The 23,992-nt window shown below is 37.7% G+C and overlaps 1 protein-coding gene across 1 annotated transcript in view; it reads left to right on the top strand.

Annotated features, from left to right (window-relative positions):
* MTHFD1 (methylenetetrahydrofolate dehydrogenase, cyclohydrolase and formyltetrahydrofolate synthetase 1) overlaps window positions 1–23,992 on the top strand; it is an 86,029-nt gene that overhangs the window by 29,110 nt on the left and 32,927 nt on the right. The window contains exons 3-11 of the mRNA XM_072629617.1: window positions 1,408–1,467; window positions 2,021–2,074; window positions 3,275–3,411; window positions 3,558–3,658; window positions 5,807–5,943; window positions 6,582–6,693; window positions 20,070–20,197; window positions 22,857–22,954; window positions 23,114–23,287. Coding sequence (XP_072485718.1) covers window positions 1,408–1,467; window positions 2,021–2,074; window positions 3,275–3,411; window positions 3,558–3,658; window positions 5,807–5,943; window positions 6,582–6,693; window positions 20,070–20,197; window positions 22,857–22,954; window positions 23,114–23,287 — 1,001 coding nt within the window. The remainder of the gene's footprint in view (window positions 1–1,407; window positions 1,468–2,020; window positions 2,075–3,274; window positions 3,412–3,557; window positions 3,659–5,806; window positions 5,944–6,581; window positions 6,694–20,069; window positions 20,198–22,856; window positions 22,955–23,113; window positions 23,288–23,992) is intronic.

Below are 23,992 nucleotides of genomic sequence, written 5' to 3'. Positions count from 1 at the left end.
GCAGTGCTCAGGTTCTTTACTGATGACTCATGGAACATGTCTTTTATAATAGTAATTCTTTTTTATAGCTGGACATGGGATTCCACTGGTATTGGGAGCTCCTGGTAAGGAATTCCCTCTACCAATACAGGTTAGAGTTGCCTGGGGTACTGAGAGATTTAGTCTTGCACATGGTAGTGATTCATTTTTGGGATAGCAGAAAATTAGAAATAAAATGGATTTCCTTTAAGATAGTGAGTGGCTGAATAAATTGTAGACTAGGGTGAATGTCATTTGGTCAGCAAGCATTTTTTAATAAGTGCTTGCTATGTTCAGGGTACTGTGCTAAGTCCTGGGGATACAGAAGTGAGGGTGGGTAACATGGCCCCTGCCTTAAAAGACCTTGTATTTTAATGGAGAAAACATGCAAAAAAAATTTGCATGCAAGATGTGTACAATGTAAAATCGAAACATGGGAGGTTGCCTGTTAAAAGGTAAGGAGTTTGGAGATGACCTGTTGCTTTGAGAAAGCGGGCCAGTACAGTGCATGGAGGAAAGGAAAGTTGTGCTGGAATTCTGTTGTCCCTGTGAGAAAGAATGAATATGAGGTATTCAGAGAAACATGGGAAAGCTTGAATGAACAGATGCAGAACAATGAAAGCAGAACCAGGCAAACCACTGGTAGAAATGAATCCCTGAGGGCCACATGCTGACTTTGCAAACCACAAATTAACATTGTGTTGTATTGTGTTTTTATTTATTTTGCTGCATATTCTCGAATTACATTTTAATCTGATTCCTGCTGAAGTTTTCTAGGCAGGGTGTTTGAGGTCTCTGGTATACAGAGTGACAGCTTTAATATAAATTTTAAAAAACAAACAACTAACAGGCAGCTGAACTCAGATAAATTGCAGTGCAAATCTTTGCATTCACATTATTGAAATCATCGTATATATTATTTTCCTGGTTTTGCTTACTTCATGTCTAAGTCTTCCTATGTAAAACCAATTTCATATTATAAGATATTAAAGAAATTGTTTCACTCTCCTGCGAATGTTTATTGCCAACAAGAGTTGCACAGTTCTTTGTCTTAATAACAAGTTAGAGGGTAACAGATCTCTTAAAACTGTTGTAGAAGCAGTACAAGCAGTCTTCCTACTTTCCTCAGCCTTGAATGTAAGAAGGGAGAAGGGAATTTTAGATCCGTTTGTATTTGTTGCTTGTTGTTCCCTTAAACTATATCTAATTAATTATTTCCAAAGGCTATGTATTTCTGTGTTAAAATCTCCTAGATAGAATAGGAACATTCCCCAAAGTTAACTGTAATAAGATTTGTTTCAATAAAAAACACTACTTTATCAAACTAAAATTTAATAACTTTCTTATGTATTATACCTCACTAAGTAACTTTGTGTTTGTTTGTTCTAGGTTGGAGATAGAGATGATTCAAATCTTTATATAAGTATGAAGCTAAAAGCTGCTGAGGAGGTAAATCTAAACTGGTACTGCTAGCTAGCACGATGATCCCATCACCACTTCTCTCCCCCAATTAAAATTCTCATACCTTTATCCTCATTTGATTTGTATTTATAAATAAGTGACTTCTAACTAGAGCCTTTGTTTTTTATTTACTTGCTTTGCTTCTTAAACAGAAAGCTAGAGTGGAAGAATTAAAGAAGCACAATAAATCTGAAATGTTGTGGAGAAATAAATAAATGGGTAATTTTATGGCAGTGGTTCTCAAACTTTTGGTTTTGTGACCTTTTTGCACTCTTAAAAATTATTGAGGACCCCGCCCAAAGAGCTTGTGGACTGTATCCTTTTATTGTTGACCATATTAGAAATTAAAAGCATTAGTATTATTATGAAAATAGTTTTGACTTTGTGGACTCCTTGAAAGGACTGGGGACTCCCTCCCAGGGATGGATCCATCACTCTGACAATCATTAGAATGCTACAGTCATCATTACCCATTACTCTCAGTCCTTCCACTTCTAGCTAGTTAGATCATTAAACATGTTTTACATTTTCATTCTTACAGATTGGAATCAGAGCCACTCATATTAAACTACCAAGAACCTCAACTGAGGCAGAGGTAAGCTGTTGGGCTCATGTGGAGCAAACCTTATGGTTCCATATCATGGTTATGATTTATTGACATTTTCAGGGCTGAGAGTGTGTGTGTGTGTGTGTGTGTGTGTGTGTGTGTGTGTGTGTGTGTGTAGTCCTGTGATGTAGGTGGTTCAACATTGAACACATATCTGTTAAGTATCTGCTATGTTTAGAATATTGTGCTCAGAACTGAGGGTAATACAAAAAATAATTCCCTGATCCCTGCCCTCACAGAGCATACAGTCTAGGAGGTACCTATAACAGACACAGCACATAAAATAATTCAAATACATAAAAAGAGAAGAACTTAGTTCTATATAAGAGAGGCTATGAAGTTATATAAAAAGTTTAGCATCTATATTGAATCTATTGTTTCTCCTCAGTGTCCTCTCCTTTTTCCCCTCTCATTCATTCCCAACACACGTGCCAAAATTACCTTCCTGAAACACAGGTCACTCCCCTACTCAACAAACGAATGAAATACGAACTCTTCTCTCTGGAATTTAAAGCCCTTTACAATCAGACCTTAGCTAACTTTTCCAGACTGATTTGCCATTTCTCCCTTCTTCTAGTCTGCATTCTAGCCAGACCAGCCTACTTTCCTGTTCCTCATACATGACATGCCATCTCATCTCCTTACCTTTGCACAGGTTGACCCCTCATGCTTGAATCCATTTCTTCCTCAACACACCTTTAACTTTTGAATCCCTAGTTTCCTTTAAAGTTTGGCCCAAATACCATTCCTTACATGCAGCCTGTTCTGATCATCTTGGCTGCTAGTTACTCCTATGCCCCCCCCACCCTCCCCAAAAAATTATCTTGTATCTGTTTTATGTCCTTATATATATAATTTGTCTCCTCCTATCAGCATTGGTAGTAGCTTCTTCCCTGAGAATGCCTTAACAACAATTAAATCACAGATCCAGACTGTTTCCCCAGAGAGATTCCCATGCCGTTTTTTTAACTACTATCTCAACATACCTCTCTAGTATCTAGAGATGTTATTGGGAGGTGTTTTGATCTAACAGGAAAGTTATATGCAGGATCTATATGATAGTGGGTTTTTTCTTTGAACTCTCTGAAATAAAACTCTTGAAGAGGAAATGAGATTGGATATGTTTTGCCTTAGAATAGTTTCCATTCCTACCCTCTGCCTTCTTTAACTTATCAAATTTGTTTTTAGGTTTTAAAGTGCATCACATCTTTGAATGCAGACCCTACTGTACATGGACTCCTGGTCCAGTTACCTTTAGATGCAGAAAAGACCATTAACACTGAGCTGGTGACAAATACCATTGCTCCTGAAAAGGATGTGGATGGGTATGTTTGACTTTTTGAGTCATTTCATTTTAAAGCTGTTTTATCTTTAGAACATGTATTGGTAGCTCAGGGAAACTCCACGCCACTGCTTAAAAGTTTTCAGTGCTCTTAACTGCTTTGTTCTTACTCTACCTTTAATGTTACAGATTGACTAGCATCAGTGCTGGAAAGCTTGCTAGAGGTGACCTAGAAGGTTGTTTTATTCCCTGTACACCTAAAGGATGCTTGGAACTTATCAAAAGGACAGGTAAGGCTATATTTTCAGAGCCTCCTTTTTGTTTGTTTTTTTAAGGTCTTCTTTTAATGTTTATACTTTCTGCATTATGAATGGCCCATTTTCCCCCATAATATTATACTTTATTTAGCCAAATGTTTCATTCTTGATTGAAAGCCTTTGTCTTTTGTATTTTGGAATATCATTCTAAATTCACTTCTTCTTCAGAGTGGCTGGTGCCAAATCTTGTATGATCCTGACTGTGACTCCTTGGTATTTGAACTCTGTTTTTTGGCTGCTTGATTTTTTTCGTTTTTCTTTTTTCCAGGAAACATTGGGCTTAGGGCTGTTGTATTCACAGGGGTTTCTTATAGGAAGTGATTGGTAGATTCTTTCTCTTTTCACTTTGCTTTCTGCTTCTAAGCATTCTGAGCAATTTTCATTTATAATTTCTTGATGTGTGGTAGACAGACTTGGGGGAGTGTCATGATTTTTCAGAAAGTTTGATAATTTTCGATTAGCTCTCTTTGGCCTGTTTTCCTGGTCAGTTGTTATGTTATTCTATTTTTACTTTTTTTGTTTGGCTTGGTTTTTTTTCTTTCATTTTGTGGTTTTGTTTTAATTTTTCTTCTTTTGTTGAGTCATTTTCTGTTTGACTTTTTCTAATCTTCATGGTATTCAGTTCTTGGTTGAAGTTTTTTACCATGTCTTCTAGGGTGTTAATTTACTATTTTTTTGTAAGGTTACTCTCTTCATTGGGTTTTACACCTTGCGTCTCTGTCCAGTGTATTTCCTTGTAATGTTTCTTGTATTTCTTGATTTGTTCATATTGATTGTCTCAGAGTCTAGGTTGGGGGTGGGGAGAGGGTGTCACAGGGGTTCTATGCTTGGGTCACATACTGTTCTTGCACACCTGAAGGGAGTGAGCAGGCCTCGCCTGGTTCCATATGTGGTGAACAAGATTAGTACATTCCCTCGAGGGATTCCAGTGCTACCCTAGCACTGGCCTCTGCCTTTGTCCACCTTCTTGCTGCAAGGCTCCTGGGCAGATCTCTGTGTCAGGCTTTGCCTTTCCCCTTGCTGCCAGGCCCAGGGGCTACTGCCAGCATTGCTACCTAAATTTTGGTAAGTACTCTCTGTCACCACATGGTCTTTCTCCCTGCCTTAGGTGCTGCTACAGCTGTTCCCACACTGAGTCCTACCAAAAGACTTTGGGGTTGCCCCCACCTGGTCTTTGTTTAAGGCTCTTCTCCTGCCACTGGGCTTGGATGGCCCCTTCCCAGGTGGGGGCCACACTATTCCTTTGCAGTTGCCCAAGTCTGCTCTGTACTGCTCTCTTGACCTGTCCCATATGGTCAAGATTCCTACAAGATTTTTTCAGTCCCTCTGTGCACTCATAGGACTGGTGCAGGACTCTATGTGTTGATTATCCTTATTTCATCAGATAACAGGACATTTTTAGTTTGGGGGTAATGTTTTGTGGGAGATCTGGGCTCCTATAGGTCACCCCACCTTCCAGGGTCTTGGCTTCCTCCTATGCAAAATGAAGGTGTTTTACTAGATATAAGATCCCTTCCAGCTCTAAATCTCATCTCAGGACCTTTCTCGTTTTCCAGCCATAGCCTCTACCCAAAGCTCCAGTTTCAAGGGAAATGTGGGCAAGGAGAACTCTTAACACTCTTCCAGTATATCATTTTTCTTGAACTGAAGGAAAGTAAAACTATATACTTATTAATTTAATCTCCCTCTTCTCTCTGCTCCTTGTCCTCCTTCCCACTCCCCCCTGCTTTACTGCTTATAAATTTTGTTTCTTGTAATTTAATCTGGTACCCTCTTCCATATTGCTGTTTAGCTGTGTGTCAAGGTTTTTTTTTCCGTGTGTGTGGGTTTTCTTCCCACTCTGCTATGACTCAGTGAATGAATTTTACTTAAACTGCTTTCAGAAAACCCACAGCAAAAAAGGAGCACATGTCCAAGCCTTAATTTGTTACTCAAACTTAAAAGCAGAGAAATTCTGCCCAAGAATGAGGGGAGGTGAAGAAATTTTAAAAGTTTCTGACTTTTGATAGAAGCTAATACCTGCATACTTACTCCCTCTGACCCCAGTAAAATATAGGTAGCATCATGAACAAAAATTCCTCCTACCTCTGTGTTTGAGATCGATTCTGGGGTTTCTTTCAGGAGTACAAATTGCTGGTAGGCATGCTGTGGTGATTGGACGTAGCAAGATTGTTGGTGCGCCAATGCATGACTTGCTTCTGTGGAATAATGCCACAGTGACCACATGCCATTCGAAGACTATCCAGTTGTCTGAGGAGGTAAGATCTTCAAGGAGTAGTGTATACCTAAGATTTATCAGTGTTATGTGACCAAAAGTATGCCATGTTGTAAGGGTGCAGGGAATTGGGTGTCACAGAGTAGCACTTGGGGCATTGACAGTCTGTTTTCTGACAGTACTGAAATTCTTAGCACAGAACAGGGATATAAATTCTAATGCCTTTGTAATCATAGGCAAATGTCTAAATCAAGATGTGTTGAGCCAGATTTCTGTATTCCTAGTAAGATGAGGCTAATGCTTCCTTTAATAAAGATGTATCTTATAGAACTGAAGGAGGTAAGTATCAGAAATATCTTTACTTGACATTTTTAGTAATGTCTTTGAGTCATTTTGTAAGGCTTTCCTCCTTTCAACCTCTCCCCCCAAATACCCCCAGTTAATTTCTTTCACAATGTCCCTACAAAGAACATGGTCACATCCCTATTTTATAGATGAGGAGTTTGTAACCCTTAGAAGCTAAGTGACTTATAAGGCTTGTCTGAGGTAGCTTAGGGAAAAGGCAAGGTTCCTTATGTTATCTTTCCATTCCAATGCCCTTTCAACTTCTAGACTGTGTTTCTAGTATCTATTTCTATTTATTGCTATGATTGTTTTTGGGTTCCCCCCTTTTTTTGACAGGTAAATAAAGCTGATATCCTTGTGGTTGCAACTGGACAACCTGAAATGGTGAGAGGAGAATGGATTAAACCTGGAGCTGTAGTAATAGACTGTGGAATCAACTATGTTCCAGGTTGGTGCTCCACTTGTTATTTTTTGGAAGTTGGGGAGGGTAAAGGAAGATCCTTTGACTTGTTGGAAATAAGCCAGGAACACACATGTTGAATGGAATGGTGATAAGTGAACTATTCTAGAATTTGTGCCATTTATGGACCTTATTATAATGGGGAATGGGAGGAGGGGGTAGAGATGTGATTTTTTTAGATGACATTGATGAAATCTAGTCTTATTGAATAAATATACAGTGTCTCATCCAGGCTTTATTTCAGGTCTTAAAGTGAGGGATAATCTTCTTTTCCCCTTCTAGTCTTAAATATGAGGTACAGTTATTAAATTGCTAGGAAAATTAGTCACTGTCAAGTTTTCACCATATTTAATCTCCCTCCCACTCTCTCACCATGCTTTTAAGCAGTAACTCATAATTGATAGCTCGTTTTTCCTGCAGTGCAATTATCTAATGGATTATAAAGAAATTGTTCTCCTGCAACTCATCACTTTCACTGCTTCCCGATGACATGGGAGTTTCTTCTATTTAAGAGCTTATGTCCTCCACGTAACAAGATTTCAGTCTTTGCCATTCTTCACCCTTATCTTTTGTGAGATGCAGAAAGATGGAATAAGAAAGTTAATAGATGATGCCCACTTATTCTTGTAGGTTATCGAAAATGTTTATTTGAACTTGAAGATTTACTGGCCTCCACTACAATCTGCCTTTCTGAGAAAGTAAATATGAATAAAACAAAAACAGCTCTTTCTAACTGTTGTTTGTCTATAAATTGTTATTGTTAGATCAGAATATATAAACACATGGTTGCCTGCAGAATTGGTTATGTTCCATGAAAAAGAATAAAAAACTTGACAATTATAATAGAGTGAGTGAATGAATCCAAAGGCTAAATAACGTCATCCTACCAAAAACTCAATGGACCTGTGCCTCTTAAAAGTAAAAGTGCGATTAGGTTAGTGAGAAAAATGGAGACTGTGCCATATAAGGATCATCTGATGGAACCAAGAATGTGCATTCTGTAGAAGAGAAGAGTTAAAGGGAACATGGTAGCAGTTTCCAATTATTTGCAACCCTGTCATGTGGAAGAGGGTTTAGAGTTCCTACGTTATCTGTAATAAGCCAAACTGGGTGCTGGAGGTAGAAGTTTCAGGAAGGCAAGTTTCAGTTCCATGTAGAAAAATACTTCCTTACAACTTGCACTGTCTCAAAGTGGAAGAGGCAGTGGTCTCCTTGCCAGGAGGTGTTGAGTTTCACCTCATTGGCTGGAAATCCTTAAGCAGAAGCTGAAGAATGTTTTGTTGGGGCTGCTCCAAAAGGGATTCTTAGACATCTTGTAGGGGATGGATTAGGTGGCCTCTAAGGATCTCTCCAGTTTTTAGAGGCTGAAATTCAATGAAAGCTTCCACATTTTCACATTGAAAAAATGGCCAGTCTGATAGTCATACCTTTCCTAAGGCACACTCACAGCCAAGACAGAGAGAGAGAGAGATAAAATTATGATGAAAACAGAAAAGCAGTCTGTAACCCACTATGTTATTAGCCTAAATCTGAGAGTATGGAAAAAGAAAAGTTTGAAGTGAATCCAAAAACCAAGCTGCAGACAGTAAGTTGACTGTAGTTACAGATCCATTAATTAGAAGTGTTACTCTGACTGAGCCTTTTAGGTTATGAGATCCAGGAGTAAGTGTTCTTTCCCAATTTGCTGGTCAAAAACAAACAAAACTCAACTATCTAAAGCTTTCACAGAGGTTCTGGCTGTTCTGGAGGTAGATAAAGCAGTAGCATCTTTTATATTTGCATAGTGTCTTATCCTTTTCAAAGCACTTGCATTTACATAATTTTGGTAGGGGAGGTGGCATTTCCCAGCACTGTAGAGGAGGAGGCTATAAAGGCAGAGCTTGGATTAGGACCCATGTCTCTTGACTCCTACTTCAGTGCTCTCCCCAATATAGTGTTCCTCATCCCTAGAGAAATGAAAGCAGAGAAAAGTGGTGACTAAAACAAGGTTACGTGCAGATGTTGAAAGGCCCTGCTTACAATGGAATTCCAGATTCTGGCTCTGAACTTTGGAGCTGCAAAGTCTAGACCTCTTTCCCCTTTCCTAGGAGAAGCAGTGAAACTGAGTGTGGGAGGTGCTTTGTGTGAGGGAGTATATGGTCTATCCTTTGCTTTTGTTCTTCCAAATAACTATTCTTTGCTGGTAAGATTTGTAGTTGTTCTTGGCATCCTTTTGAGGGAAGTGTAATTACATTCTTTGCCTTTTGCATACATTTATGGAGCTGCTCATCTTTGGAATTGGATGTTGGATTGTTCTTCAACTCACGCAGGGAGCTTAACAGAATGCTGACAGTTGCTGTAGAAACGGGATCTGGCAGCTGTGACAGGGTTCAGGCTTTGTGCACCTAAAAACTCCCTTTTGTAGGCCTTGGTAAATTAACATTTTAAGAAGGGTTCATTATGGAACTGTTAATTGGCATAACGAATAAAGAACAGCTTCGGTTTTCTTCAGTGCCTGGTATCAAGCTAAAGGATTTTCCTGTTAGTTTGTCAAAGCCTAAGCATTTTGTTAAGATTTTCCATTTTTTCATATGTTTATTTTAATAATTTAGCAACTGTCATTTAACCTATTCTTTTTGAAGTTGGAAAATAGCTATAACTTACAACAGCCATAGCACATTTTATTTTTTTTTAATTTAAATTTTCCTGTTACATGTAAAAACAATTTTTAACACTTGTTTTTAAAACTTTTGAGGTCCAAATTCTCTCTCTTCATTGAGAAAGCAAACAATTTGGTATGTTATACATGTATAGTCATGCAAAACATATCCATATTAATCATATTGTAAAAGAAAACAGACAAAAACCTCAAGAAAAAAATATGCTTCAATCTGTATTCAAACACCATCAGTTCATTCTCTGGGTGGATAACATTTTTCATCATAAGTCCTTCACGGTTAGATTGTTGTATTGCTAAGAATGGCTCAGTCATTCATAGCTCATCATCTTACAGTGTGGCTTGTTCTTTGTACATAGTACATAGTACATTGCACTTTGGATTATCCCATGCAATTATTTCTAGGTTTTTCTGAGAGCACCCTGCTCATCATTTCTTATAGTATGGTAGTATTCCATCGTAATGACATTCCACAGCTTGTTCTACTATTCCACATTTGATGGGCATTCCCTTAATTTCTAATTTTTGCCCCCAGAAAAGAGCTGTTATAAATATTTTTGTACATATAGGTCCTTTTCCTTGGTTTTGATCTCTTTGGGGATACAGACCTGGTAGTGGTATTGCTAGATCAAAGGGTATGCATGGTTTTATAGCTCTTTGGGCATAGTTCCAAATTGTGCTACAGAATAGTTCAGTCAGTTCATAACTCCACCAATACTGCGTTAATGTCTCTTTTTTTTCACATCCCCTCCAACATTTGTCATTTACCTTTTCTATCCTATTAGCCAATCGAACAGGTAAGAGGTAGTACTTCAGAATTGTTTTAATTTGCATTTCTCCAATCATTGGTGAGATAGAATATTTTTTCATATGGCTGGAGATAGCTTTGATTATTTCATCTGAAAACTAATCATGTCTTTTGATCATTTATCAGTTTGGGAATGGCTCTTATTTTTAAAATTTTGTTCTTTATATGTTAGAGAAATGAGGCCTTTATCAGAGAAACTTTCTTCAAAATGTTTTCACAGTTACTATTGCTAACTGTGTTTCCCTCCTTCTTATTCCTCTTTCTCTCCCACTCCCCACTTCCTTTTACTCTATTCTCTCTCCTTTCACCTTATCCCTCTTCAAAAGTGTTTTGCTTGAAACAGAAGAATATTGTACACAATGATAACCACTGTGTGCAATGACTGACTGGTAGACTTAGCCCTTCTCAGCAATTCAAGGTCCTAAAACAGTTCCAAAGGACTCATTTTGGGAAAATGCCATCCACATCCAGAAAAGAAACTATGGAGTCCGAATGCAGAGTGGAACTGACTTTCTTTTGTTTTGTTTATCTTCCTCATGGTTCCTCCCATTCATTCTAATTCTTCTATACAACATGACTAATGTGAAAATATGTTTAATAGGAATGTATATGTAGAGCCTATATCAGATTGCATGCTGTCTTGGGGAGGGAGGAGAGGGGGGGCCAAATCTAATAAAAGTTATAGAAGTAAATGTTGAAAACTAAAAATAAATTAACAAAAAAAAAAGTATTTTGCTTCTCTGACTAGCCCCTTCCCCAATCTTCCCTCCCTTCTATCACAAATCCCCAACTTCCCTCATCCCTTTCCCCTCCTACTTTGCTGTAGGGTAAGATAGATTTTTGCTTCCTCTTTGAACTAGTTTTGATGAGAGTGAAGTTCCTTCACTCATCCTCAACTCTCCCCTCTTCCCATCCACTGTAAAAGTTTTTCTGACTTTTTTTAGGTGAGATAATTTACCCCTATTCTACCTTTCCCTTTGTCTTTCTCCTAGCATATTCCTCTCTCACTCTTAAATTTTATTTTTTTAGACATCATCCCTTCATATTCAGCTCACACCTATGCTCTCTATATATACCTCTTCAATCTGCCCTAATAATGAGAAAGGTCTTATGAGTTACAAATATCATCTTCCCATGTGGGAATGTAATCAGTTTAACTTTATTAAGTTCCTTATGATTTTTCTTTCCTGTTTACCTTTGTATGTTTCTCCTGACTCTTGTATTTAGAAGTCAAATTTTGTTTTCAACTCTGGTCTTTTCATCAAGAATGTATACAAGTCCTCTATTTAATTTAATATCAGTTTTTTCCCCTGAAGGATTATACTCAGTTTTGCTGACTAAGTGATTCTTCGTTGTAATCCTAGCTCCTTTGCTCTCTGAAATGTCATATTCCAAGCCCCTTGATCCTTTAATGCAGAAGCTGCTAAATATTATATTATCCTGATGGTGGCTCAAATTGTTTCTTTCTGGCTGCTTGCAATATTTTCTCCTTCAGCTGGGAACTCTGAAATTTGGCTATAATATTCCTGAGGGTTTTCATTTGGGGATTTCTTTCAGGAGGTAATTGGTGGATTCTTTCTATTTCTATTTTGCACTCTGGTTCTAGAATATCAGGGCAGTTTTCCATGATCATTTCTTGAAAGATTATGTCTGGGCTTTTTTTTTTTTTTAGTCATGGTTTTCAGGTGGTACAAACATTTTTATATTATCTCTGTAGTCATGCTATGTAGAAGAATTAACATGAATGGGAGAAATCATATAGCAAACTAAAACATAATACAAAAGAAAATGATCTGCTACGTTCTGCAGTTGAATTCCATAGTTCTTTCTCTGGATGTGGAAGGCATTTTGCCTTAAAAGACCATTGGGGATTTTTTTAAGTCTTTGCATTACAATGAAGTTCCAAGTCTACCAGAAAAAACTCTTGCACACTGTGGTCATTCATTTGCACAAATCTTTCCTGGTTCTGCTGCTTTCACACAGCATCGGATCATATAAGTCTTTCCAGGCCTCTGTGAAGTCATTTCTAATAGCACAATAGTATTCCATTACATTCATATACCATAATTTATTCTACCATTCCCCAGTTGATAGGCATCCCCTTGATTTCCAGTTTTTGGCCACCACAAAGAGTGCTGCTATAAATATTTTTGTACATGTGGGACCCTTTCCCGTTTTTATGATTGATCTCCTGGGTATGCAGTCCTAGAAGCACTATTGCTGGGTCAAAGGGTATGCATATTTTTGTAGCCCTTTGGGTATAGTTCCAAATTGCTCTCCAGAAAGGTTGGATCAGCTCACAGCTCCACCAACAATGAATTAGTGTTCCAACTCTCGTACATCCTCTCCAACATTTATCATCTTTATGTTCTGTCATGTTTGCCAGTCTGATAGGTGTGATGTGGTACCTCAGAGTTGTTTTGATTTGCATCTAAGCAATAGTGATTTAGAGCATTTTTTCATATGACTATAGATATCTTTTAATTTCTTTCTCTTAAAACTGCCTATTCATATCCTTTGACCATTTATCAGTTGGGGAATAACTTGTATTTTTGTACATTCAACTTAGTTCTCTACATATTCTAGAAATGAGGCCTTTATCACAGACACTAGCTGCAAAAATTCTTTCCCAGTTTTCTGCCTCCCTCCAAATCTTGGTTGCGTTGAGTTTGGTTGTGCAAAAACTTTTCAGTTTAATGTAATCAAAATTATCCATCTTGCACTTCATAATGCTTTCTCTCTCTTCTTTAGTCAAAAATTCTTCCCTTCTCCATAAATCTGATAAATATGCTATTTCTTGCTCCACCAATTTGTCCATAGTATCAATCCTTATACCTACATCGTGAACCCATTTGGACTTTATTCTTGTAGACGGTGTCAGGCATTGGTCTATGCCTAGTTTCTGCCACACTGTTACCCAGTTTTCCCAGTAGTTTTTGTCGAACAGTGAGTTCTTATCCCAGAAGCTGGGGTCCTTGGGTTTATCAAACAGTAGATTACTGTATTCATTGCCGACTGTGTCTTGAGTACCTAGCCTATTCCACTTGTTTATCCTTCTGTTTCTTACCAAGTGCCAAGTGGTTTTGATAATTGCTGCTTTATAATAGAATTTGAGATCTGGTAGCACTAGGCCACCTTCCCTACCATTTGTTTTCATTAGTCCCCTTGATATTCTGGACCTTTTGTTCTTCCAGATGAATTTTGATATTATTTTTTCCAGCTCTAGAAAATAATTATCTGATAGTTTGGTATGGCACTAAATAAGTAAATTAAGTTAGGTAGAATTGTCATTTTTATTATATTGACTCGGCCTACCCATGAGCAACTGATATTTTTCTATGTATTTAGATCTGACTTTATTTGTGCAAAAAATGTCTTGTAATTGTGTTCATCTAGTCCCTGGGTTTGTTTTGGCAGGTAAACTTCCAAATATTTTATAGTGTCTGCCCTACCTTTAAATGAGATTTCTCTTTCTCTCTCTTGCTGTTGGGCATTGTTACTAATATATAGAAATGCAGAAGATTTGTGCAGTTTTATTTTGTAACCTGCAACTTTGCCAAAGTTGTTTATTATTTCAAGTAGTTTTTTACTTGAATGTCTGGGATTCTCTAAGTATATCATCATATCATCTGCAAAGATTGATAACTTAGTTTCTTCTTTGCCTGTTCTAATTCCTTCAATTTCTTTATCTTCTTTAATTGCTACACCTAACATTTCTAGTACCATATTGAATAATAGTGGTGATAATGGACATCCTTGTTTCACCTCTGATCTTATTGGAAATGTATCTAGCTTATCACCATTGCATATAATACTTGCTGAAAGTTTTAGATATATGCTACTTATTTTTTTTATGGAAAGTTCTCTTTACTCCTATGCTCTCCAGTGTTTTTAATGGGAATGGGTGTTGTATTTTGGCAAAAGCTTTTTCTGCATCTATTGTGATAATCATGTGGTTTTTGTTAGTTTTGTTGTTGATATGACCTAAAATGCTAATAGTTTTCCTAATATTGAACCAGCCCTGCATTCCTAGTATGAATTCTACCTGATGATATTGTGTTATTCTAGCAATAAGTTGCTGTATTTTTTTTTTTTGGCAAAAATTTAAAATTTTTGCATCTATATTCATGAGAGAAATAGTCTATAATTTTCTTTCTCTGTTTTGGCTCTTCCTGGTTTAGCTATCAAAACCATATTTGTATCATAAAAAGAATTTGGTAGAACTCCATCTTTGCCAGTTTTCCCAGATAGTCTGTATAGTATTGGAATTAACTGTTCTTTAAATGTTTGATAGAATTCACTTGTAAATCTATCCAGCCCTGGAGATTTTTTCCTGGTGTTCAATTTCTTTTTCTGAGATGGGGTTGTTTAAGTATTCAACCTCCCCTTCTGTTAATTTGGGCAATTTATATTTTTTGAAATACTCATCCATCTCATTTAGATTGTTGAATTTATGGGCATTAAGTTGGGCAAAGTAATTTCTAACTATTGTTTTAATTTCCTCCTCAGTGGAGGTGAGTTCACCCCTTTCATTTTTGATATTGGTAATTTGGTTTTCTTTTTTAAATCAGATTGACCGAAGGTTTATCAATTTTATTATTTTTTTCATAAAACCAACTGTTAGTTTTATTTATTAGTTTAGTAGTTTTCTTAATTTCAATTTTATTAATCTCTCCTTTGGTTTTCAGTATTTCTAATTTGGTATTTACTTGGGGATTTTCAATTTGTTCTTTTTCTAGCTTTTTCAGTTGCATGCCCAAGTCATTGATCTCCTCTTTCCCTATTTTATTCATATAGGCATTCAGAGATATAAAACTTCCCCTAAGAACTACTTTTGCAGTATCCCATAAAATTTGGTAGGTTGTCTCATTATTGTCATTCTCTTGAATGAAGTTGTTCATTGTTCCTATGATTTGCTGTTTAATCCACTCCTTCTTTAGGATTAGATTGTTTAGTTTCCAATTAATTTTTGGTTTATCTTTCCATGGCCTTTTATTACATATAATTTTTATTGGATTATGATCTGAGAAGGATGCATTGACTATCTCTGCCTTTCTGCACTGGATTGTTAGGTTTTTATTCTCTAGAACATGATCAGTTTTTGTATATGTGCCATGTACCTCTGAGAAAAAAGTATGTTCCTTTCTATTCCCGTTCAGTTTTCTCCAGAGATCTAGCATATCTACCTTATCCAGAGTTTTATTCACCTCCTTAACTTCTTTCTTGTTTATTTTAAGGTTAGATTTATCAAGTTTAGAGGGGGGGGGGAGGTTGAGGTCCCCCTCTAATATAGTTTTACTGTCTATTTCTTCCTGCAACTCCCCCAGCCTCTCATAAGAATTTGGATGCTATACCACTTGGAGCATACATGTTTAGTAATGATATTGCTTCATTGTCTGGTGCATTTTAGCAGGATATAGTTTCCTTCCTTATATCTTTTGATTAGATCTATTTCTGCTTTCACTTTCTCTGAGATTAGGATTGCTATCCCTGCTTTTCTTACATCCGCTGAAGCACAATGTATTCTACTCCAACCTTTTACCTTTACCCTGTGTGTACCCCTCTGTTTCAAATATGTTTCTTGTAAACAACATATTGTTGGATTATGACTTTTAATCCATTCTGCTATCTGTCTCTTTTATGGGAGAGTTCATTCCATTCACATTCACAGTTAAGATTACAATCTGTATCTTTCCCTCCAACCTCTTTCCTACCATATGTACTTTTAGTTCTCCTGTCTCCCTTCCCCTTCTCAATAGTTTTCACTTTTGACCACACCTCCTGTATTCTTCCCTTCCTTCTTTCAGCCCCCCTCCCTTTTACTCCCCTTCACCCTTACTACTTCTCACAAAATCATTAGCTTCCAGTTGCTCCATTCTTATTTCTAAAGAATTATTTTCTTCAGTGAGCTTTTGGACTTCCTTTTCCATTTGGCCAGTTATGCTTTTTAAGGCGTTCTTCTCCTGATTGGCTTTTTGGACCTCTTTTACCATTTGTCCTAGTCTGTTTTTTATGGTGTTATTTTCTTCAAGGGTGTGGGTGTGGGTGTATGTGTGTGTGTGTCTGTGTCCATGTCTGTGTGTGTCCTTTACCAAGCTGCTGACTCATTTTTTTCATGATTTTCTTGCATCACTCTCATTTCTCTTCCCAGTTTTTCCTCCATCTCTTTTACATGATTTTCAAAATCCTTTTTGAGCTTTTTCACAGACTGAGACCAATTCATATTTTTCTTATATTTTTTATTTATTTTTAGTTTTCCACATTCATTTCCACAAGATTTTGAGTTATATATATGTGTTGTTTTGCTAAAGACTTCCATAGTAGTCATGATGTGAAAGACTATATTTCCCCACATCCTATCTTGCCTCCCATTTATTCTGTTCTCTCTTTTGACCTTGTCCCTCCCCTAAAGTGTTTACTTCTAATTACTCCCTCCTCTCATTTCCCCTGCCTTCTGTCATCCCCCCCACCCCATTTATCCCCTTCTCCCTTACTTTCTTGTAGTGTAAAATAGATTTTCATACCAAGTTGAGTGTACATGTTATTCCTTCCTTAAGCCAAATGTGATGAGAGTAAGCTTCAGTTTTTCCCTCACCTCCCTTTTCCCCTCCATTGAAAAAGTTTTTTCTTGCCTCTTTTATGAGAGATAATTTACCCCATTTCATTTATCCCTTTCTCCTCCCAATATATTCTTCTCTCACCCCTTAATTTCACTTATACATATATATATTTTAGATATCATCCCTTCCTATTCAACTCACCCTGTGCCGTGTGTGTGTGTGTGTGTGTGTGTGTGTGTGTGTGTAATCCCTCCAACTATCCAAATACTAAGAAAAGTTTTAAGAGTTACAAATATTATCTTCCCATGTAGGCATGTAATCAGTTTAACTTTATTACGTTCCTTATGATTTCCCTTTCCTGTTTACTTTTGTATGCTTCTCTTGAGTCTTGTATTTAAAGTCAAATTTTCTATTCAGCTCTAGTCTTGTCATCAAGAATGCTTGAAAGTCCTCTATTTCATTGAATGACCATTTTTTCCCCTGAAGTATTATACTCAGTTTTGCTGGGTAGGTGATTCTTGGTTTTTATCCTAGTTCCTTTGACTTCTGGAATATCATATTCCAAGCCCTTCAGTCCCTTAGTGTAGAAGCTGCTAGATCTTGTGTTATCCTGATTGTATTTCCACAATATTCAAATTGTTTCTTTCTGGCTGCTTGCAATAATTTCTCCTTGATCCAGGGACTCTGGAATTTAGCTACAATATTCCTAAGAGTTTCTCTTTTTGGGTCTCTTCCAGGAGGTGATTCAGTGGATTCTTTCAATATTGATTTTACCCTCTGGTTCTAGAATATTAGGGCAGTTTTCCGTGATAATTTCATGAGAGATGATGTCTAGGCTCTTTCTCATAAAGTCATTAGCTTCCATCTGCTCCATTCTAATTTTTAAAGAACTCTTTTCTTCAGGAGCTTTTGAACCTCCTTTTCCATTTGGCTAATTCTGCTTTTTAAGGCATTCTTCTCATTGGCTTTTTGAACCGCTTTTGCCATTTGAGTTAGTCTATTTTTAAAGGTGTTATTTTCTTCAGCATTTTTTGGGTCTCCTTTAGCAAGGTATGGACTTGGTTTTCATGATTTTCTTGCATCACTCTCATTTCTCTTCCCAATTTTTCCTCCACATCTTTTATTTGCTTTTCAAAATCCTTTTTGAGCTCTTCCATGCCCTGAGACCATTGTATATTTATTTTGGAGCTTTTTGGACACAGAAGCGTTGACTTTTATGTCTTCCTTTAATGTGATGCATTGTTCTTCCCCATCGTAAAGGATGTAAAAAAATACCTGTTCACCAAGAAAGTAACCTTCTGTAGTCTTATTGTTTTTCCTTTTTTGGGCATTTTCCTAGCTAGTTATTTGACTTTTGAGTCCTTTGTCAAGAGGAGGGTATACTCTAAGTACCTGTAAGTTCTCAGTTCCTTGATTGGCATAATCAAAGGAGAGTTTACTCCTCTCTTGGCCTGCGCTCTGGTCTAGGAGTAACCACAAGCTTTTCTGCCCAGAATCTGTGAGTAGAATTCCCTGGCCTGTGCCTCCACCAGCTTCACCATGCCAGCACTCCTCACCCCAGGACTGCCACTCAGGGTTGAGACCCAGATCAGCGGCTCAATTCCCCCAGTGTCTTTAGACTCATGGCTCCAAAACTGGACGCCGCAGCCTGGGGCACTAGGACCAGATCCTGCTCCCTTCTCACCCAGGTGAAAGCTTTCTCACTGACCTTTGACACTCTCTTTGGTGTTTGTGGGTTGAGTAATCTGGGAACAGCAGCTGCTGCCTGTCATTTCACACCCTGAAGCCTGCTGTGGTCCTGTCCCTGCTGCGCTGCATGACTGCACTGTGCTCCACTCCAAGCCCAGTGCAGTAGACCTTTCCTATTGGCCTTCCAGGCTGCGTTGGGCCGGAAATCTCTTTCACTCTATCGTTTTGTGGCTTCTGCTGCTCTTGAATTTGTTTAGGGTCATTTTTTACAGGAATTTTATGGGCTGTGAGGGGAGAACTTATACAGGGCCGTCCTTCTGCGGTGCCCCCCCATTCATATTTTTCTTGGAGGCTTTGTATGTAGGAACTTTGATTTTGGTTGTCTTCTTCTGTGTGTGTTTTTTTCTTCCTTGTCACCATAGTACTTTCTATAGTCAGTTTTTTCTGTTGTTTGTTCATTTTCCCAGCCTATTACTTGACTTTTAACTCTTCATTAAAGTAGGACTCTGCTTCTAGGGTGGAGGCCATGTTGTCTCAAGCTTCAGGGGGTTTGTGCAGCTGTTTTCGGAGACACTTCTAAGAACCTGTAAGTTTTCAGTTCTTCCAAGGTGGTATGATCTAAGAAGAGGTGTTTGCTACTGTCCTGGCCTGTGCTCTAGTCTGTGAGCAACCACGGGAACTCTTTTCTGCCCTGGAACTATGAGGAGCACCTCTGTCACCCTCTCTTCTCCACCTCCACCCTCACTCCCACTCCACCCCCTTCCCCTGCACTGCTGCTACAAATTCTGCTATGCTAGTGCTCTTCTTCACCCTGGAACTGCCACTCAGGACTGTGACCCGTATCCAAGTGCTGGTAAAGCAATAGAGTCCTGCCTCTGTGCTAGCAAAGACACCTCTGTATTCTTCTTCTGACTAGTTGTTCTACCCCCTTACCGTCTGTGGGCTGAGAGCTCCGGAAAACAGCTGCTGCTGCTGATTCTGTGGTTCCTAAGGCCTGCTCCTGGTTTTCTCTGGCTGGGAATATGCTGGCATGACCTGGTTGTACCATGCTCCGCTCTCATGCAGGTGAAACAGACCTTTCCTGCTGACGTTCCTCTGTCTTTGTCATTTGTTGGCAGAGAATTCTGGAACCCACCACTGCTGCCAGTAATTTCAGTCTGCTGAGGCCTTCACTGGGTTTGCTGTGGCCAATGTTGTGTGCTGGTGCAGTCTGTACTGGACTGCACTTCTCTCTGACCATACTGCAACAGACCTTTCCTGCCAACCTTCCAAGTTGTCTTGGGTCGGATATTTGTTTCACTCCCTTCTTTTTGTGGGTTTTGTTGCTCTAGAATTTGTTTAGAAATTTTTAAAAGGTGTTTGGAAGGGTTTAGGGGAGAGGTCAGATGAGTCTAATCATCTCCACCATCTTGGCTCTGCCTCCCTATCCTATTCTTTAAAGAGGAAAAGAGAATTATACTTGGTAGGACCCAACATCTTAAACCCATTTAAGTTTCTAGTACAAACTCTCAAATAACTCGCTCCATCAGATACTACAGGAAACACAGAGCTAGTAAAAACATTGCATGAAGAGCTGAAAATTCATGAGAATTTGGTCTGGGTATTTTCCTTATCTGTAAGTATTTTTCTGTTTTTAAAAACTATTCTGTAGATAACAGAAAACCTAACGGAAGAAGAGTTGTGGGGGATGTGGCTTATAATGAGGCAAAAGAGAAAGCTTCTTATATCACCCCAGTTCCTGGTGGAGTTGGACCCATGACTGTGGCAATGTTAATGCAGGTACTTCCATTTGCAAAAAAGTCAGAATTAGAAGCATTTTATGTAATAACAATTGTTAGGATAGGCAGTAGTTGTTTGCTATATCCTTCAGTTTCAGAAATATTTCAAGAATAGATTCAGAAAAGGTAAATAAGTATGTGAGGCTGGCAAGGAGTTTATATGGAGATAAAGGTACATAAACACAGAACTAATTTTCCTTTCTTAAGGAGTAGAGCAATGGTACAGATGATCTCTAAAATTATTTACATTTGATTTGGAAATGTTGCTTGCTTGCTTTCTCCAAACATATACCAGCCATGAATGGAGGGAGGCAGCCCAGGAGTCTGCTGGCTAGCAGCATTGAAGCCATCCTGGAATGAAAACTTATTGAAAATGAGGCATAAAGAGAATAATTCTTTATTGTGAGGTGATGGAAAGACCATTAGATGTAGAGTCAAGAGATTTGTGTTGGGTTCTTGTCTTGGTTCTTCTCCTCACTCACTTTGTGACATTGGGAAAATCATTTAAGCTGTCTGGGCATCTGTTTCCTAATCTTTAAAGTGAAGAACCATAACTAGAGGACTTCTAAAATGATATAATTCCAAGAATCTTGGATTTGTCCACCATAGAATCAAACTAGGTAGGAGAGTGGAAGAGTGTTTTTATAAATCTTTATCTCCTAAAATTAGATATGGAATAAATGATTTTGGGAGTTGAAGGGGGGCATCCATTATGGTATACACCTTGTACCTCTTCTTAACCCTCTGCCTACGATAGATACGGTTTTTTGGTCTTTTTACCAGATCCATGATTTCTTTGGAATAGGGAGCTCCCAGGAAGGTAATTCTCTCTACTAATGAAGTTCTTCAACTTTGCAGTCTTAGAGAGCTGCCTGGAGAGCAACTGAGAAGTTGTTGCTAGCCCATGGTCATGTTGCAAGTCTGTGTCCAGAAGTGAGACTTGAATTCAAGACTTCCTGACTTGCCAACTGTGTGAGCTAAGCCACGACTGCCCCCCTCACATTCAAAAGTTGACTGCAGCAATAACAATAGCTGGCATTTATATTGTACTTTAACTCTTACAGTTTACATATATTATATCTGTGACAACTCTGTGAGGCAGGCACATGGATATATTAACCTCTTTATACCACTGAAGAAACTTGAGACTCAGAGAGCTTATATGACTTAGCCAGGGTCGTGTTATTACTAAGTATCAGAAAAAAGATTCAGACTTAGGCCTTCTTACACCTGGCTGCATTTTTTTAAGGAGGCACGGTACCTTCCTAGAAATTGCCTTGTTCTGTCTTTCTATGGAAAGCTGTACTACAGATGAGGAACCTGAGGAAAAAAAGCCCAATGACTTACACCAGGACCCAGTAAATAACAGTATTATAACTCAGATCTCATAACACTTACTTAGCACACTGTCTTTTCTAAATGGCTACTTGTTTGGGTTTTTTTTTAAGCTACTTGTTCTTGCTTTTTCACAGATCTAGAATGTCCCCAAAAGTCTCAATCACTTAAAGAATATACAGGAATAGACAATAGTTCATAAGAGTAGATAGTGATAAAAGATGATTACCATGCAACAGTTTGAATACCTTTAAATGAAGCAGCATAATGTAGTGAAGAATGAGAAGTCAGGAGATATCGTTTCAAATCCCACCTCTTGACAGTTTATCACTGTGTGACTGTGATCAAGGTACTTAACCTCCATGAGCCTCAATTTCCTCAGCTGTATAATGGGGGTTATTACTGTTATATTTATCTTTCAGTGTTGTTGTGAGGGGCAGAATGAGATACTTTTGTTTCATTACTACAGTAGATCTACGATCTACTTTCCTGTGGGCGTTATTTCTGACAGCGCATATCACAGCCCATCCATGCCGCCCCAACTTGTTCAGTTCATAACTTTGTACTTTCAGAAATTTGCCTTTGGAGGCCTACTTGTTTTATGATAATTGATATAAAAAAGTACTAATAAATATTAAAAACTGCATATGTCAGCTATCATTATTATTATTACTCCAAGTTGTCTCTCAAAGTTTTTGAGTGTCATTTGCTTTTAATTTGAGCTTTCCATCATACATGTGACTATAGTAAGGTATATTGGAAAAGTGCCTCCCTTGCTGGTTTAACAGATTGTACTATTTCATTTCATTGATATCTTTGACTTTATTATGTAGGACCTTGCTTTGTAGGGTGTGTATCAACAAAAATAGCAATATGTTCAAGTCTTTAAAAAAATATGACTGCTTCCACAAAATTGTGGTATGTCACATTCAATAGATGAATTTAGGAAAGGGTAGGAAAAAGTTTTTGATCATTTAAGAAAATATTTTTTACAATTTCTAACACAAGAGAATAGAAGGAAGTTTAGAAAGAAACATAGACAGTGAGGGTGATGTAAGTTTAATTTAAATTTAGTGTATATTTTAAATTACACACTTTATGCAGTAGATCAGTGGTTTCACATACAATCACCTTTTTCTGTTCTTTGTATGTGGATATTGTCATGTTGTTGGTTTTCTGGTTCCTAATTTTAAATATATGTATACTTTCTGAAAGGTATGCCCAAAAAGGGGAAAAAGGAGCAATCAACACTTAAGAAAATCAGATAATCACTTCCTTTTGTAAAGTTGTAATAATCTTTTGTTTATGTATGTGTTTTTATTTAGAGCACAGTAGAAAGTGCAAAGCATTTTCTAGAGAAATGTGTACCAGGAAAATGGAATATCCAGTATAACCATCTTAACCTCAAGATTCCTGTCCCAAGGTACTTTTGTTGCTGACATTAGAACAACCTATCATGAATTATGTAATTACTATATATTTATGGTTATTTCTAGAAGCAGCTTACTCTGGGGGGGAACAGTATGTTATTAAACTGACTGAGTGAAGCAACACATAAAATTTTCTCCACATTTCTTTTAAGTGACATTGAAATATCACGTTCTTGCACACCAAAGCCCATTGGTTACCTGGCTAAAGAAATTGGCTTGCTCTCTGAAGAAGTAGAAATGTATGGTCAAACAAAAGCCAAGGTTCTTCTGTCCACCTTAGAACGCCTGAAACACCAGCCTGATGGAAAATATGTGGTGGTGACAGGGTATGTTTTTCTGATACATGTTACTAAGTTGATTGATAACCCAAAATCTAACCATAGATGTTTTTCCCTTTTTTTAATTATGAACTTGACAAACATCAACATACATGAGCATTTCATTGACTCCTTTTTTAACAGCATTCTCATTCTTCTGCATCTCCCCTACCACTCCCAAATGAAGTCCCTTCCACTGTAAGGAAATAGTATGAGCAAAAGAAAATTGCATGTCAGTCATATCCAAAAATATAAGCTTCATTCTATACCCACAATCCATTACTTCTCTGTCAAAAGTTAAGCCTGTTTGATAATCAGTCTTTTGGAGTTATGATTGGTTTTTACATTTTGCAGAGTCCTTACAACTTTCCAAGCTGTTGTCCTTTATATTGTCACAGTCATTGTCAAAATTGTTCTGGTTCTGTTCACTGCACTCTGCATTAGTTCATACAGACCTTCCCAGGTTTCTCTTAACATTTTTAAGAACTTGTCATTTTTAACAACTCAATAATATTCTGTTACACTCATACATAAGAATCTGTACAACTCTCAATTGACAGGTTCTGGCTTTGTTTTCAAAGTGATGCTCTAAATATTTTTCTTTACTTGTAGACAGACCTCTTTTTTCTCCATCTTTGATCTCTTTAGGGTATGTTTCAAATAGTGTTATCACCATGTCAAAGGATCTGCACAGTTTCTAGTGAGATTCAGGAT

This window comes from Notamacropus eugenii, chromosome 1, assembly GCF_028372415.1.
Source record: "Notamacropus eugenii isolate mMacEug1 chromosome 1, mMacEug1.pri_v2, whole genome shotgun sequence".
NCBI classification, from domain to species: Eukaryota; Metazoa; Chordata; class Mammalia; order Diprotodontia; family Macropodidae; genus Notamacropus; species Notamacropus eugenii.
This window is presented reverse-complemented; position numbering and strand designations above follow the sequence as displayed.